This window comes from Falco biarmicus, chromosome 5 (assembly GCF_023638135.1).
Source record: "Falco biarmicus isolate bFalBia1 chromosome 5, bFalBia1.pri, whole genome shotgun sequence".
Taxonomy (NCBI): Eukaryota; Metazoa; Chordata; class Aves; order Falconiformes; family Falconidae; genus Falco; species Falco biarmicus.
Window position 1 is genome coordinate 71,909,324 of NC_079292.1, and position 18,533 is coordinate 71,927,856.

The 18,533-nt window shown below is 37.9% G+C and overlaps 1 protein-coding gene across 1 annotated transcript in view; it reads left to right on the plus strand.

The window, feature by feature from the left end:
- The window catches only part of PIK3C2G (phosphatidylinositol-4-phosphate 3-kinase catalytic subunit type 2 gamma), a 208,276-nt gene that overhangs the window by 77,481 nt on the left and 112,262 nt on the right, over positions 1–18,533 (plus strand). Inside the window, exons 14-16 of the mRNA XM_056342037.1 lie at positions 2,040–2,154; positions 3,892–4,022; positions 10,853–11,041. Of these exons, the coding sequence (XP_056198012.1) occupies positions 2,040–2,154; positions 3,892–4,022; positions 10,853–11,041 (435 nt within the window). The remainder of the gene's footprint in view (positions 1–2,039; positions 2,155–3,891; positions 4,023–10,852; positions 11,042–18,533) is intronic.

Genomic DNA, 18,533 nt, shown 5'->3' on the forward strand with positions numbered 1-18,533 from the left:
TAATGTGTATGGTTTTACTCACAGTCCTGTAATCTGCTTTAACATGTGAAGTCTTCTCAGTCCAGCAAAGATACATTGCTTTGCTTGCTGTTTCTCCAGCTGAGGACTGTGAGAAGCCCACTGCTGATTATTTCCTGTCCTGGACAGTCTTTAGCCACATCTGCAGTGGGTGCAGATGAGTTGAAATAATGAACTAGGAAAATGTCTCGATTAAACACATCTACATGTGCTTTTAAGCACATCTACAGTGCCTCTGAGGTCTGTGCTACTTCCTGTGTTTGTCTATACAGGTTTACCAGGAAAAAAAATACACTGTATGGATTCTTTTTAAAAGTCTCCTATAGTTTTAGAGCACAATATGAAAGTGATTAGCAGTAATGAGAGCTCAAAAGGGTAATTTAGTCTTGGTGTTCATTCAGTTCTCAGCCACTCTTCTCCCTTTCTAACAAAATTGCCAATTAGGTCAAATTATGATGTAAAGCTGTGTCAGCAAAGGACTGGTTGAAGGGATATAATTCATTTATTAAAGGTCATCCGAGTACACAGCACAGAAAAACAACTTTGAATCACCGTTGATCACTTCCACATTCACATCAGTTACCTAAATCTGAAAGACTTCTGTATCATACAACTGCTTTCCCGGAGTGCTATCTTTTTCACATCACAGCTCCTTTTTCTGCCTCCATTCCCCTGCAAATGCACCTACAGCTGCAAAAGTAACTCCAGAAAATGGTTTTGGTTTTAATCTTCCTAAGCTGTGTTCTCAGAATGAAATAAAACTTTTGCACTAACAATGTGAATAGCTTAAGAAGTGAAAAAGAAGTAGGTTTACACTGAGTGTTGACTATAAAAATGACTTTGCTAGAGTTTCTTATTCTTTAAATGACTTAGGAACAGTTTTTTTCAGTTTGCAATTCAAAAGGTACTTTCTTACAGCAATGTTGCCAACTCATGCTGGGATCAAAAAATCCATCTGGGTTCTCTTGTACCTCTAACATCCTCATCTCAGGTAAAAGCTGTGCACTCAAACTCTTCTACCTGGCCGGCTGTTTCTGTTGCCATGGGCAGAATTGAATCTAGCTCATTCTCTCAGTTGTTTTGACTGAGCAGTGCTTGGAACAACCGTAATAAAAATTTTCAGTAAAAGAAGAGATGTTGAATAAAATGAAATTTCTGACCTCACTAACCTAAGACTTGGATAAATTAAAGGGTAAGTCCAATGTACTGTATCTGTGTTTATTCAGGTACTGCATTCCTCATTTGAGTGGATTGGTTATGATTAGAATTAACACCTGAACTTTCTGATTTTATTCAAGTTCTCTAGGCTGAATTGTGTTGACCTGCTAAATTGTGCTGGTTTTCTTATCTGCAGACCACATGTATCTCTGTTTCTGATAAGACTTTCTTGCCTGTGTAGTTGCTCAGACTGGTACTTCAGACTTTCATCTGACCAAAACCCATATGCAGCCTATGTGGTACAAACTATCAAACTCACACTCCTTTCAGGTCTTTGGAGGTTCTGATATCATACTCCCTCTTCCCTATCAATTACACATAAAATCAGCAAGGATCCTTCATTGCTGCAGTAGGTTGCCACAAGTTTCTTTTGTGGAATAAATGTATACTGCCCTCCACCTTGTACAGGGTGTTGACACTTCATGATCTAACATATTTGTCCTCAAAATTAAATCTTGAGACAGAAATATAGTATTATCCATATTTTACACCTAGTTTAAGTGGCAACCCCTGTCACCAAAGAAGTCAGTGGTAAAGTGCTGAGCTGACCTAGAATGTCTTGGCAGCATGATTTGTGTCATGGCCCTTGCAGCTGCACAGGTACCAGCAGAGCAGTGAGGCCATCAGGATGTAACCTCTGCTGATCTAGGCCAGATTTGTACTAGGCAGCTAAAGACAAAAGGTTTGTTCTCTTTTTGCGTGTCTGTTAAGCTATCCAGTTCCACGTCCTTTGATGTAATTTCAGTAAACCCTGTTCACCCTGTCTCCACTAACAATGCAGTATTTCTGTCTGTGTGTTGCAGGCGGCTCATTCATGGAACTGTGCTGCTTAGCATGACACTGAACAGCATGCTTACAACAACTATGATTACCCCAAGCATCTGCAGTACTGAAATACCAACCTCAGTAACACTGCAGGTAAGAAAGCAAAGGAGAGGGTTGTTTTGTAACAAAGTGCAAGAAAAAGAGTTGTTCCCACAGCTCATCAAGGTCACAAAAATTAAAAATCCCATTTCCATTATAGGCACTCAGAGAGAGCATGTTAATCTTAATAGACAGAAATCTATAATTCTGCACAGTGGCAAATATATATGATACTTTCCATACCAAATACCACCTCTGAAGGCTAGGGCAGGTTTTTGTAGGGTAATTTTTGTTGTTATAATTTTGGTTTCAAAAATACTTTAACACAAATGAATGACTTGGTACCTGACTTACAGCTGCCTTTTCAAATCTGCACGTTTGTTCTGAGTACTATTGAATTGCATACCACTATAAATGTCGCATGCCACTTGCAATTAGACTGAGTAGTGTAAAGGACTTGTAAAGAAAGTGGTTACAAGCAACTGTCGATAGGCATCGGTGTAGCTCTCCCTCCATGACCACATGCTGAGCACCCACTCATTCTGGGCAGAATGGTACTCCCGGTTTTGAAAACGCATTAGGTCTGCATAACAGTTTTGTCAACTGTCCAGGTTAAATTAGCAACTGGATCCTTCAAGGGCAAAGCCAATTGTTTTCTGTATTAAAAAGCAGAATAACTATTAGCAAATGACATGTAAAAGCAGATAATATAGATAAATGAGGCTGGACTAAAAATAGCCTGGTTTTAATAGACAAGAAAATGGGGATTTTCTAGTCTGAGGAGTTCAGTCAAAGACTATGTCCTAAAATAGCTCCTCCTATTAATAATAAAAGGAAGTTGAGACAGTAAATGGCTATTAATTTATAATCTGTCTCTGCTGAAAGAAATGGAACAGGAGGACCTCTCACCCCCCTGCTTTCAGTTACTCACATGCATGTATTACGATTTATGAAGATGTTGGAAATATCAGAAAGATGGCTTTTCTGGTGTGACTGATGACACATTTTGTAGGTAATAACTTTTTAACCTTTAAAAGTGTGATGCAAATCAAATACATATGTTAAAAAATAGATATAGATAAGAGATTATGGTGTTTGTTAGTCAACCAAAATGGGATGTGCAAACTGAGCTGAATTTTGAAAAACAACCTGAATTTTCAGAGAAGTCTGTACTCATATTATTAAGCACATTAAGCTTTGTAATTTTGGTTGAATGCTTTCTTTCTCTGTATCTTAAAAACATTTTCCTAACTTTCTGACACACATATGTCAATGTAAAGAATGAATAATTGGTAGATGCTGCACAATATATATGAAATTGAATATATAGAAGTCAAATCAGGTACCTGATTTCTATTTCTTACACTGGCAAAATGTATATAAGAATTATCACTGTATTTTCAAACAAAACCAAAAACAAATCTATATAATGAAAGCTTTCCGTTTAAGAACCATCATTAAAAAGCAGGAAAGGAGGAAAAAAGAAAAAAAATACTTCAGCTTTGAGTTTTTGCACTTGTAATAAATTTGAAATGCAGTGGAAGAAATTCTCACAGGAAAGTCAGTGACAAAGCTCTTGCTGATTTTCATGGGATGAGTTTACCACCAACATATTTAAATAATGTATTACATATGGTGAGCACCCTCGGAGAATTACCTCTTCTTCTTTCTCTTATATTTTGTATGCTTCCCATAGAAATCCAGGATAACATTTATTGACAGTTATATCTGAGAATACATATTGCTAAAAGGACTTTTGTCTCTTATCTCTTTATTTTTATTTTAATGAAGATTGACTTTCCGGAAACTAATTTGGAGTTCATTAAACCTGAACCTGAAGAAAGAAGAGGTGATCTTGAAGAGCCAACTGAAGACTGCCTGAAGTATATTGCAAGACTTTCACAGAAACATTCTCTCTTGCTGTAAGTTGTACCCAGCTAGCCCTGCTGGTTCTTGGCTTGCTGTACTTCTGTTCATCACAATTAAATGTATCCATTTGTTTAATTTTAATTATCCAAATTGTTTAAAACCAAAATATTCCTCTGAAGGAGCCTAGCTTGGTTGGCTGTAGAGGAATGAAGGTGGGTTAATTAGCATTGATAATATACAGCTGTGGGCTGGCTTCAGGGGCAGTGGGTTGGCTGATGTAGACAAGGTGCAGCTGTGGCTGGCTCTGTTTAAAGGTGGAGCAGCCAAGGAAGAGAGACAAGGAAGAAGTTGAGAGAAGAGAGAGAACACATGTCCTGGATGAGGAGAGACTAGGAGAAGGCAGCAGGGAGACTGGTATGAAGAGTATGCTGGTATGTGATGGTAAAAGACCTTGTTGCAGCCAGCTAGTTTGGAGAGTGCTGCAACAATTGGCTTGAGAAGTAATACCTCTAAATGAAAGAACAGATCACAGCAAAGCCTAGTTAAGGCCCTGGAGGTGGCAGTTTATTTTACCAGTTTAGAAAAGGATTGGTTTTTCCCTTTTTTTTACTATATCTTTTCATGTCTTTGAAGTGAGAAAGATATTTTTGATTCAAACCATAAGATTTTCAAGTGATGCAGTAAGTTGATACCTGTATTAACAAGAAAACCGGGTTCTACAAAAATCAGTCTTCATTAGTAATAATGCACTCGAACTTCAGATAGGTAGTTAAATGGCATATGTTCATTAAAATGTCAAGTTATATACAAGGAAGTATGGCAAGTTTAGCTTTCCTGGATCAATAAACACAAAGTAAAACAAAACACACTTTATGTACTGAGGCAGATTAGTATGCTCAGCTACATGTATATTATATTATGAATTAGGATTATGTATTATATAAAATAATTTTGGATATGATCAGAGTGGTATTGGGAACACAGGTGCTTACAGAGAGCCATTATACCAATCACTGTTACTTCTGTAATTCTGTGAATTAATCATCCATCAAAGGCCAAAAGGTGCATTCAAAGTACGATAACTAAAGAACTTAAAGCCAGTTCAGCCCTCTCAATGTGATATGATATATCTGTTAAGAACACTTTTCTGTACTGATTTCTGCGTAGGTTGTTTGGGTTTTTTTTAAATCAATTTCTTGGGGGGGGGGGGGGGGAATGAGAGACAAACTTGCTGGTGTGTATGAAGTTTACTTCAACTTTTAAGAAGACAGGAAGAAATTTTAAAATATTTTTATTAGCCATGGGATTTGTGATTTGATTCTTTTTTATTTTATTTTTAAATATGAATGGGAGGTCAGTGTTTTACTGCAAATAGCCGCTGAGCCAGGGCACTGGCAAGATGGCAGCAAAATTTCCACCTGCAAAATGTGTTCCAGAAGTGATTTATGGAGCTTCAGGCCAATGCATCTGATCTCTATTCATGGTGAAATGGTGGGTTTTGTAAGAAGGAATAAGATCATTAAACATTTAGTTAAATACAGAGTAATTTGTCAGGAAAGAAAAACCATATCCTATGTGAACAGAAACCCTGCCTCACGAACTTGTTGCTATCCTAGAAGGTTGTCAGTGGGTGCATGGACATTGGAGATTTGGTGGACATAAAGCATTTGGATGTTCAAAAAAAGCTTTGCTGAGGTTCCACATAAGATGATTGTTAAAAAAATTATTTTGCCATGGGTTTAAAGGAAAACTGGTTAAAGGCAAACACTGCATGTTTCATTGTGGCTTTTCAGAATGGAAGAATCAGCGGTAGGGTCTTCTAGTACTCAAGGTTGGGACCAGGTTTTTTTTAGTATCTCTGTCAACATGGAGAAGGAAATGGGCAGGGAAATCTCTGTGTTTGCAGATGGTACTAACCTCTGTCACATTGTCAAACGCCATCCTATGACAGGGAGATCCAGAAGGATCTTACAAAACTGGGCAAAAACACAGCACATGAGCTTCAGTATGGATAAATTCAAGGGAATATATTTAAGGAAAAAATGTCTAAGTAGCTGTACATGACACTGAACTTGGAACTGGCAGTTACAATGCAGAAAATATATATTAACATTACTGCTCATATTTCCCTAAACTCACGAGTACAAGGTGCAGCAACAGCCAAAAATGTCAACAAAGTACTAAGCATCATTCAGGAAGGGTGTGGAGAAGAAACCAATGTGTGCCATTTAACTTGTGTCTAAAACCTTGATGTGCTGCATTTTGAGTATGCTGCGTAGTTCTTGTCTCAGCAGCTCAGGAAGGACACTGTAGATGTGGAAAACGTACAGAGAAGGGCAGCTAAAATGATTAAAGGGATTAAAAAGGTGCTTGACCAAGAAAAGCTAAAAAGGCTGAGACTCCTTAGTTCGGAGAGAAGACTAGAGGATGTGTGTGTATGTGTGAGTAATTATTATAAAATCATGATGGTGGTGGACAAGGTGAATGCATCATCAGATCCCACAATATTCACACTAGGGACATTCAATGAAACAAGTAGATCAATTTTCAACAGATGGAAGAAAGTACTCCCTGAGACAGTCAGCAGTGAACTTTTAAAGTCTTTCACAGCGCTGTGGAGGTAGACAACATCATCACATTCATTAAGGCTATACATAAATTCACGGATAACAGGTTCATAAATAGTTATTGAAAAGACCAGGCAAGGGTAGACCCTATGATATCCTAATACAAAAGTTTGGGGTTCTGTAGGAATATGAATGAAAGAGACCCCTAAAACTCACCAGGTTGGATGTAAGGCTTTGATAAGTTCAATAACAGGGTATTGGAGGAAAGAGGACGGAAGTCTGGTTTCTTTTTTTTCCCCCCAAGTTTGTTGTTTTCAGTTATCCCAGCTTATGGACAAAGCTGGTCTGCCAAATGAATCATCAAGGTGAAGGGTAGCATATTTGGGGGTTGAATGAATGAATTCCATTTTTAAGTACTTTCTGATCAAGCAAATATTTGTTGTATCTTTATTAGAGAAGGACTTTTTACCTTCCTCAGTCATGATAGATTTTCTTTTTTAAAAAATTGTAACAACACGTATTCGTATCCAAACACATCATTGCCATGATATTTGAAGTTCTCTTCCTTTTTTTTTTTTTTTTGTTTGTATGTCAAGAAAAAGAGAGGAATCTAAGGTAGCTTTTTAGAGGCAATAAGTCTGTATGATGATGCTTTAGGCTTACAAGACTCAAATATGATTTTGAAATAAATGGGTATCTGTGGTTAGAAGACAGAAGAAACCTTTCTTGGACCGTCAGGATCCTTCTGTTCACTCTGCTGAAAGTAGATGGAATATGTGAATGGCAGAAAATGTTCTTAACCCTGTTGGAAAAGAAGAACCAATGGTTAGAAACAGCCAGCTGCACGGTTGTCCTTTTTAAAGGCTGCAGAGTCCAGTAGCGTTATAAATGCAAAGCTGCTGTGGGTTTGTCTCCCCAGGTTCAGCCACTAGAGAGGTGGACCGTGTGTTCCTGATAGGAGTATAAAAAAATCAATGCAGGCAGAAAGCAGTACCTTACCAGCACACACACAAACGTGCAGCACTGCCACAAAACAGACAGTACAGGCAGCCTGATTCAGTTCCTCCTCTCCACCTGGTCAGGATCAAAGTCTGCTGGTGGAATATGTACACATACATATATATGTATTTTTATACATGGTATCAGATAACTCTGTAGTTGCGCTCAGCCTGTGCATTAGCTGGTCCCAGATCTCTCTGTGTTCCCCAGCTGCTGACACCCAGACATACGCGCCCCCAGGGTTCACAGACACACAGATTTGGTTGCTGGTGCTGGGGCCTCTTCCTGTCACATGGATGTGGGTTTCCCCAGTAGCTGGTCAAGACATATGGTCTTGCCAGTAGCAGACTCTTGGACCCCTGTCTCTCTGGTAGCTGGCTCAGATCACTGGTCTCCATGGCCAACAACTCTTGGATGTTGATTACTGAAGGGCTCAATGGGACTGAAGAAAATGAACTTTACCATATGGCTCTTGTGCTCCTCCAGCCCTGCACTGTGCACTGCTGTGTGATCTTTGGCACCACCAAACCAGGCAAAAGAGGGATGACCAAGTGAGTTCATTAGTTACTGCCAGCTGCTTTGGCTGACTTCTGAAAACATTTCAGATGTGAGTCTTTAATTCCTTTTAGGATTATTGTGTTTGAAGTACGAGAGTCCTGTTGCTGTGATTTTTGATTAGAAAGGTTACTTCCAGTTAGGTGAATGGTGAAACAGGTCTAAGAAGTGTGATGATGCTGCACACTTTGCTAATCTGTCCACGGGAGAGAAACTTGTGAGTGAGAATCAGTGCCAGGAAACAGAAATTTTCATTTGCTAGCTTTTCTACTCTTTCCTTTTTTTGCCTTTTGTCTTGTTCTGCTTTAGTACTGAACATGAGCAATAAAAACAGCTCAGAAGCATTTAAACAAATTTTTGCCATTTCCCCCCCCCCCAAAAAAAAAAAAAAATAAAATTAAGACCAGCTAACAAAATTTTCACAGAAGCTGTTTTCTTCATTTAGCTAAAGGGATTAATGAAAACTTTAAAACTGAAAACTATTGAATTATTTAGATTTTAGGATACTTCATTTTTAGTGCTGAGTAGGAGGCTATATGTTTTAATATAGCTGTTATATGAAGGGAAATTTAGGTACAACTCTACCTAAAAAAACATAAACTGCATTTTTATCAATAAAGAGGGTTATTAACATCTTATCCCTATTAAGCCACCAAAGAAGTGTCATTAGCATAACAATCTTCAGATGTTATATGTATGCAAAATACATTTACCATCTACCTTAAATGTTCTATTACATGTATATGTAAACTTCTATTACAACTAAGAAACTTAAAATCAAAACCTAAAATAAAAACACCTCAGCCTTTAGTTTCATCGCTGATCTTTAAAACATGGAAAGAGAAAATGGCATTGCCTCTGGAGTAAAGTCACAGGGAGAAATCTGTTATTTAGAAAACCTGATACAAGGATTGATTTCTTATCTCCCTTTGCAAGCTCAGTAGAGGCTTTAGCTGCTTTAATCTGAACAACAGATTGTCTGGTTTGGAGGATGCTGTTTGAAAGCTTAAATCTCTGTTTAAAGTCAACATATAAAAGGGGTCCTTTAGCTGAACTGTCCTGCAGTATACCATCCGAATGCATAAGATAACCAGACAGGCAATAAAGTCTTAGGCCTACCTTTATCTCTTTTTCTGTGTGTGACATCTTCACACAAACACAAAGACGTCTCACAGTAGGCATGCTGTGAATTCTGAAGCTGTTTCTTGAAATGGTAGCCAAAATTACACTTTTCTTGAAATGATTACTGAAAGTCACGACAGAATTTGTATCACAGTTAGGTTCATCTTTTGCATACATTCATGAGCTTGTTCTCCTAAGGGAAAGAAGTAAACTTTCACTTCTGTGACAGTAAAAAAATGCCCATCTTTGTACCACCACTCTCTGTTCCTAACTGCTTGGCAATTCAAAATTGCGAAGAAAAGTTCTCTGGTGTATACAGAGCCAAAGGAACTCATTGCTATGAGTTGTGAAAGCCACAATCTTGATGTTTAGAGCAGGGCTAAGATAGTTTCTTGGCTAAGAATGTCCCAAAATACTGCAAATAGAAGGAAGATGACCTTGGAAAGAATGTAAACACTTGGATTTTGAGCCTTGCTTGCCATCTCGACAATGAAACGCTTAATTGGAAATGAGCTATTTACGTACTGCCTTCTACAAGGTTTCTCACACCTTGCTTTGAAATACTTAGGTCTGTTTAAAGTCACAGTTACATTATGTTATTAAATAGATAGATCACCAATCCATCAAGTATGACCAAGAAAACCAATGTTCCTCTTGGTTTCATTAATGATTTGTGTGAACTGGAGATCAGTTTGCACTCTCAAATCTTGTTTTTGAAGGGTTTGATATCAAATTAAGAAGATTGTCTGAATTTGTCTCTCATAGGGAGTTTCTTTTTGTTTTCTGATGGTAGCAGAACCTGAGATTTAATATGCTTTAGGCAAAGACATCTGAATTGCAGACAAATCAGAGGATGAATAGCAAATGTTATTCTGAGGCATTTCTTACTGGTGAAATATGGTGTGATTAATGACTGTTTTATCAAAATATCATTTAGATATTAGGTATCTCAATGAGGAATTTGATATGGCAACCTTTTTTATAAGTTAGTACAATGAAGCATGGCATGCTAAGCCTTGTGAACAGACAGAGAAGCTGCTGGGAGCTTTCCTTCCCTTTTCCAAACTCATACCTGTGTTAGGGACATGCTTATATTCCTATGGATGTGCCTCAACCTTATTTTAAATGCAAAGAGACTAAAAATAGACAAGCCTCCACTGAAAGTCAAAGCAAGAGCAGAAATGAAAGCTATGGCTAGCAGTGTTGTGTGTCTAGTTGTTACAGTAGTTAGATATGATGTGTATGTAGCAGATGGATGTAATAATTTATCTGGTGATAACAGCACCTTCTTTGTCTCTGTCAGAAAACTCCAGTAAAAACAAACAAACAAACAAACACCACCAGCAACAGAGACAGCGGAGAAGAAAAATGAGAGTGATTGGGAAGTGAAATAACCATATATGTGTGTCTTTTGACACTTCATTTTTATATGACCCAAGGCTGACAGATCCAGAGTATAAGTATCACTTTTCTTATAAAAGCTGGTCTGCAAAAAATGATATCCTACCCTGAGGAAAACATGTACTTAGCCGAAAAGCAGTGTACTGTATGACTTGGCCCCTCTGTACAATAAAGTTTGTTGCTACACAAAGCTCCAGGTGGTTTTAATTTAAAACTGAATTTCTAATCTTCTCTTCCAGACTCTCAGAGCAACAGAGAAGAATCTTATGGTTTTATCGTTACTACTGCAATAATCAAAATTGCTCCCTTCCTCTGGTACTGGGCAGTGCACCCAGCTGGGATCGAACAACTGTATCAGAAATGTATGCTGTGTTGAGGAGATGGAGATTTTCTAACCCACTGGAGGCTCTTGGGCTTCTCACTTTCAGGTAAGGGAAAACTAACAAAGTAGGAAAACAACAGACAGAATGATCACATGCTGATTAATTCAGCAGGTCAGTTTGCTCAGCACAGTATCATGCTTTGGTTCATTGACCTGGGTTCTGTCCCTGTGTCTGAGTGAAGATACAGTTGCAACTCGTGTGATGACCTTGAATTGAACATGCCAGCCCTGCCATCTTGGCTGAGTTTTTCTATTTCTCAGGGGAATGAAAAGACTATTTCACTCTCTATAGCAGACTCAGTCAGTTTCTGGTAATAGGTGATCAACCAAATACTTAGCATTTACATAGCTCTCCATATCTTCAAACTAGTGTACAGACATGAAGTGACTAATGAGAGATAAGGACTGAAATATATCCCTAGATTACACCATGTAAATACGTACAGTTCCACCTGTAACCTGTCTTTCTGAAACAGATAGGATAAAACTTTGAAGTCAGCTCCCCACACTTTGAATAAATTCTGTTGCTGTACCTCATTTTCCACCCCCACTTCTTAGAGTGGGAGCTGATTGTTTGGAAGGCTTCCTTGGTGCTGAGACCCTTAGCTATGACGTGATAGCAGATATCAGGGGGCAGAATCTGTGTCAGCAGTTACATTTCCTCCAAAGGCTTGGGAGGTATTTTGCATTGTGACCTACCTGTGGAAACATTAAACATGCTGATGAAATGGTTGAGCAAATTTGTTTTAGCAAGCCCTTGCTTGGCTGGGTAAGCACAAGCTGCACTAACTTTGCAATTTCAATTCCATGTTGTACCTTTAGAAAAAAAAACTTGACCAAAAGCTTTACTTGAGAAAACTATATATACTCACCTCTACATTGTTAAAAAAATATTTAATAATATAAAACTGACTATTGACTGTTATTTGCCTCTGGATATGACTTCCTAAGAACATCTGTGTCTCAGGTTTGTATCTGAACTATGAATAGTTTTACATGTTTGCATGCATGTCTTTTTTTACATTTAGTGGGAATGTTGGAAGCAAAGATCAGGTTCTGGAACATATTATCATTATCTTATTTGCCATTATTAAATTATTAGAAGCCATTTCTGATTTATAAAAGAACCATGTAGAAAGGAGTATATGGACAGTCTGTTGTCTTCAACACCCCAGAGCAGCAAAAGATTTTGAGATGGTTTGTCAGAGCATTCCAGGCTTTCAGATCAGATCTTTTGTCAAATTTTGTTTCTGTGGGTGGGTGGCATTTCTGCAAATAAAGAGCTTGATTCTTCCTTGAGGATGTAGCTCTTCATCAGGGTGTGATGCAGAATATCAGTCCTGTCAGATGCTTCATAGGATATTTAATATGATTCTGTCTGTGTCACAGAGCTTCTCAGTGTGTGGTGGATGTAGTGTACACAGTGCTCATTCTGGCTACCACAAGGATTGCTGGCATAAAAAGAGGGGAAGATGTCATCACTTTGTCTCTCTTGGTGCCACCGTTGGCACCTGCAGTCATACCAAAGAAAAAGTACTTCTGATCAGAATCTTAGCAGGTTTGTCCCTTCAGCTTCTTTCTCTCAAAAGTTAGTATCAGTCAAGGTGTTTTGGTGTTTTTTTTTTCTTTGTGCTAACTCTGCAGAAAGAAGTTCCAGATGACAGTACAATCCCCCCTAAAAAAATTTCTGTCCTTCACATGCCCACAATATTTGGTAGGTGCGTGAACAACTGGGAAGCTAACATTCAGAAACAGAGGGATTACATTTCCTTAAAGATGTCTCACTTCAGAGATGTCTAGGTCACATGATTTAACTGATGAGACACATGTATATGCAAATTGAGAGAGTGTGTTGAAGAAGGGGAGTACTTTCAATGTAAATGGATTTCTAAGGTTTTTTTCTATGGTTCTCTTTTTCTCAGACTTCAATAATTTTGAAAAGTAAAGTAGCACTGGATAGGGTCCAACTTTCCTTCACCATTACCTTCACTGACTTTGGATTGTAGGCTCCGTTAACAGCTGGTTTTGAAGGTTCATTCAACTCTATCCTGTATTATGTTTGGCGCTGACAATTCATCAACTCACTTCCTCACTTCTATCATTTACAAAACAGCTCTCTGATTTCTTGTGATTACTGAGACACAGCTGAAAGATCCAAGTTCATCATATAAAACATGAGCAGAATATAAAAGAAATATTCTTTATATATTCATGCCTATTTTAAGGATTTGTGTTACCATCACTATCAAATCATAGGTAAGTAAAGTACATTAGAGCTGATCTTTATCTACATGAATTGATAACATAATGCAAGAATGCTGGAGCAGCTGCACTAAATCAGCCCAAAAGTCAGTCTAGTGCATCCTGTCTCCAATGGTGACCAGCAACATTTACCTAGGGAAAACAGAAAGAATGGGCCAAACATAATGACATTGTGCTACTCCCCCAACTTCCAGCAATCTGCAGCTCAGAGACTTCCTGAGACGGATTTTTTTTTTTTAGTTTAAGAGCTCTCTTGCATTCTTCTTCTATGATTTTTTTTCCAAATAGAAATTAATTCCACAAAAATATTCAGCTTTCAGAACATCCTGTAACAAGGAGATCCACAGTTCAGCTCTATGTTGTATTATTTCTACGTATCAACATTTCTTAGAATTATAGAAACATAGAATGGTTTGGATTGCAAGGGATCTGAGAGATCATCTATCTCCAACCCCCCTGCCTTGACAGGGACACCTTCCACTAGACCAGGATGCTCAAGGCCCCATTCAGCCTGGCCTTGAACCCTTCCAGGGATGGGGCATCCAGTTTTTGCCACATTGTTAGCAATACCATAAAGGAGACTAAGAGTTTCCAGTCACTTTGAATTGTGGATGACTCCTTGGCTGGAATTTCAATTTGCAGTGTCTTAAAGAGAACCTGAATTTCTCCTGCAGCATGTGCTTACTCTTTATACAGTTTAGAGAGGGTACTCAAAATCACTAGTCGCTTTTGCGAGCCTCGAGCTAGGAACTCTAAATTATCCTTCTTCTCAAAGCAAAAAAGCAGCCATTTGTCCTGTTGATTAAACTCAAGCTTACATTTGCAAGGATAAAGAAATTAAAATCATTGGAGGTGATTCCTCATTGCCTGGGTTAGATGACAGCATCAGAGAGCTTAGTGAGGGGTATCATGGCCCATCAGGTTAAGCCCCACTCTCATGCATCTGAGTTAGAAAGCTCTTTGCAACTTTCTGAAACTTCTAAATTGTTTTGTTCACTACACAGTTAAATTTACAATTTAATAGACATTTCTTGTTCTTTGAGCATGTCTCTCTTGCTTATGCTCTTCCACTTTGCAGGCACATCTCAAGGCAGCCAAATGATAACATACTCATTTATGCAGTGGAAAGGAATAACTTTCACAAATTGGAAACACAAGCATGGTACATTTCACAGATAAATTCAGCAGCAACCTTGCATCCAGTACTTGCAGCAAGTGCATTGATTCTTAAAGCCCCAGAAGTCAAAGCTTAAAAAAACAATTTGAAAAACAATGGCTGTTTCTTTAATCAATGAAGATGGGATGGAGAGGGTGGCGGGGGGAAATGTAGAATAGGATTTTATACTCTTAGTTTTACCTCTAATTTCAGGGAAGGATGATTATAAGCCATTGCCTGAAAAATATTTTCGCTCAGGCAGAAGGTATAGAGCTCATCCCTCCTACTCAGCACTGCTTATTGGTGCCCTGTGCATTTTACCATTGACTTCACTTACTGAGTTTGGTAAAAAACCAAGCTTTAGTGGAGTTAGAGCTTTCCATAACTGTATCTACATTGACTTGGCACTCTAGCTGCGGAAACAACACCAGTACACTTGTTTATTCAAAGAATTTTCTTGACATAAAGAAACCAAAGGCAATATTTGAAATGCTATCATTTATGATGTGTTGCTAACAGGCCAATGTTTTGTGTATGTATAGAACAGCTGTAATTACAATTTTCCGTCAGGTAATCTTGGTATTCAATTTATCGAAAATAAAAGTCCAAGTATATTCATAATTCAAAAAATAAAATAATGTTTTCCCCAGGCTTGTTTTCTGGTGCATCTAGGGTACACTTGCAGCCCTGTGAGGTATCATGGCTAGGAATCGGGAGACTGAGCTCAGATCAGGAAATGGCCACAAAGATGGTGTGTAATTTTCTAGTGTTGTGCATGGCTGCCACCATTCTGAAGAGAGTTCTTTTTGATGTAGATAGTGGAGGTGAAGACAACCTTCCTGACAGGCTTAACAATTTTTTGTAGAAACTTCCTGCTAAACTCTGTCGGGGTAAATGTACAGAGAAGGACATTCCTTTAAACCCATGTGCCATATCAGAGATTTTGGGACCAGACATTAAAGGGTCAGAGGGGTTTTGTACTACCTTGCTTAAACCTCCGTATGAAGCAGGCAGAATAGGGGAAGGTATGACTCCTACTTCTTATTAACCAGAGAAGGTGCCCTTTTGCATCTTTATATATTTGTATGAGTGTCTTTGAGTCTCACAGTGTTATTGTTGATTTTCATGTTATGTAGAAGAGTAGTTATTGAGTTTCAGAGATTAGGGTATATACCAGTACATGTGAAACTCGCTTTCTAACCAATATTATAATAAAAAGTGATAGCTTGAAGCCACATTTTGTTCTGACACCTTTGAAAGCTGAATTTATTTAGAATTGTTGAATCAAATTGTCATTGTTTTATTAAAAGCAGATTTTAAACCGTTCCCTGGGGCTCCAAAACAGAATGCTGAACAGAATATTTATCAAACAGATACAGCTAGAACATATCTTGCCTGTTTGCCTCTTACTTGGTTTAAAAGGCTGTAGTTGTGTATCCATGTGGAAAGCAAACAGGTTTATGCAAAGAAATAAGGTAAGAACAAAGCAATAGTCTACAATTAAATTGATACTTTATGTAGAGAAAGCACTACTGATAAAGCTTTAAAACTGCTTTGTAGTAATGTACATGAAATTTACTGATAATTTATGTGGGGATGTATGCATTGTTAGGAATAGATGACTCTTTATTTTAAGCATCAGAATGTGATTGATTTTTCTCCTCTCCCCACACACCCCCACTGCCTTTAATCATTTTTTACCTTTCTTGGCAATTAATATGAAGGTACTACAACAGCTAGCTATATTAGGACAACTAACAATAGACAACTATGTAGGATATTGCATTCTTTCTATACATAAATACACAACCTAGTCAGGAAAATATATCTGTAAATGATCAAGTTTTTCATGTTTTATTCTTTTCTTTGTCTCTGTGGTGGGAAGAATCTTCTAGATCACACAGGTTTGAAATGGAAAACTTTTTGTTAATTTCTTCCTACTCTTGTTCTCTCCTACGATATGGTTCACCATATGGTCTCCATGACATCTTAAACTTATTACTAGTTGCTTTAGTCAGAATTTCTCGTAGAAAATCTATGTAAACCTTACCTAAAGTATATTTTCTGTCAGTAAATTCTACAGATCCATCTGCCAATCAATCAGCTAGCATGACAGCTAGTGTATCTGACCACGAGCTTTGCAACGTGTGGGGATGGGTAGGGTTGACGTGTTACCACAATGAGGAGTGAATATATTGCTCTTCTTCAACTGAACATTTTGAAGATCCGGTGTCCTTTTTACAGATGGTATTTTTTATTTTTCTGTACTTTCTTTTAATCCTTGCCATTTTCTATTCTTCATACACTCACACAATGTTTTCTTTAGAAGGCCTGAAAGGAATGAAAAAATCACCAACAGAAATCAAATAAGCCCTGCTAATGTTATCTGAGTGCTAAAACTAAAGGAATTCCTTAATCATTATTCCTCAAGTTTCTTCTCTCTTCTTGTGTAGTCACTTTTAAAATACTTTAAACTGCCCCCCCAAAGTTATCTGTCCTTTTAAACAGTTCTTCCATAATTTCTCTGGGCCCAGTTACACCTGTCAATGACATGATATCCTCTGCTGCTTAGAGGGGTTTTTGATTTCAGTTGGTATCTTCATTCCAGTAGATTTGCTACCTCAGCCTCCCTTGTTTCTACAAGACTTAATAACATGCATTTCATGGGACCAGAGCCTTTCTTTTTTGAAAATGCAACAGAACTTAAAAAGCGAAGGGATGTGCAGAAATATGTGGTGTGTTATAAACTTCTAACTTAAAAGACAGCTCACGAAAGGCCATGCTGTTCTCTGTGGAGATCCTCGCATGCCAGAAATTGTAGTGAACTGTACAGTACCATTTACGTGACAAATATCTTCCAGCATAGGGATATTTGAGACAGTGTAATAAAATTAGGATAATGAAACTGTTAAAAATGAAAAGACATCTATTTCTCATTTACAGTCAGGTCACTGCTGACAGATGCCAAAATCTCAAGAGAATTTCACAAATCCACAGGAAGCCTCAACAACGCTTAGTTTTCTGTTTGAATCTGATTTAGCTGAAAGGTACAGCTAGACAAATAGCTCCCTGCTGGCTATCTATATGAACAAAATCAAAGACTGTAAGTTGCTTTTACTCCTAAAACAAATTGTAATCTATGCTCATCCAGCTCAAAATTCAATTTCTACAAAAAACACCTTAAAGTCTCAGTGGAGACCTAACAATCTAAAGCTACTTAGAAGTTATAAAATGGGTGTCTGTCAGTCATTGGCAACATGCAGGGAGAGAAGAACAAAACAGCAAAAGGGGTGTGGAAGCTAAATATCAAAGGAAATAATTTTGATAACAGGGAGAATCCAGGTTGCAAGATGGGCTGTGAAGGGGAAATTTGAAGTCCTGCATAGTGAGTCATATTGATAAGGACCAGACCGAATGACTACAATTTACATGTTGTTTATTCTTCAGTAATGTCTCTGAGTGTGTAAACCTGGCACAAACTTGTAAGAAGTCACAATCTGTGTTATGGAGTACTCATTACCTGAAGAGAGAAGAAATAAAACTGGTCAAAGGAGAAAGCTACAATATATTAGGGTGGCAACCAGGCAAATAAATGAGGGACGCTGTAGATCTAATCACTTAATTATTTATTGACTAATATTTTGTTTGTCAAGGAAGAAAAAGTACAACTACAAGTAATTGGAAATCTGGATCAAAATTACCATTTTGAAACTGTGCAAAGAAAGAGTCATACAAGCATTGTTAAAGGGTTTTGGTTTAAGTTGCTTCTTTTCTAGCTAAATTCTCAGAGATTTTTGTGACAACCATAAAACAGCTAAGGAAGACAAGTCCCTGAATCCCCTGCCTCTCTGAAGGTGTTATCAGAGGCCACATGTCAGGAACCTGATAATCTATGGTTCAAATCCTTTGCAAAATTGATCTAATATAGATGAGCTCCTCTTTCTCAGGAGAGTATCCTTAAACACTGGAATATTGAATTGATTGTGATAAAATCGTCTCACTTTCCTGCTTCCAGAATTTTCAGGATGGGTAAATAGTGATATATTCATTGTTGCAAGCCCTGGAAATCAGCTGTCATCTAATATCCAAACTATGAAGCTGTTTTGCTTAGGCCTAAAAT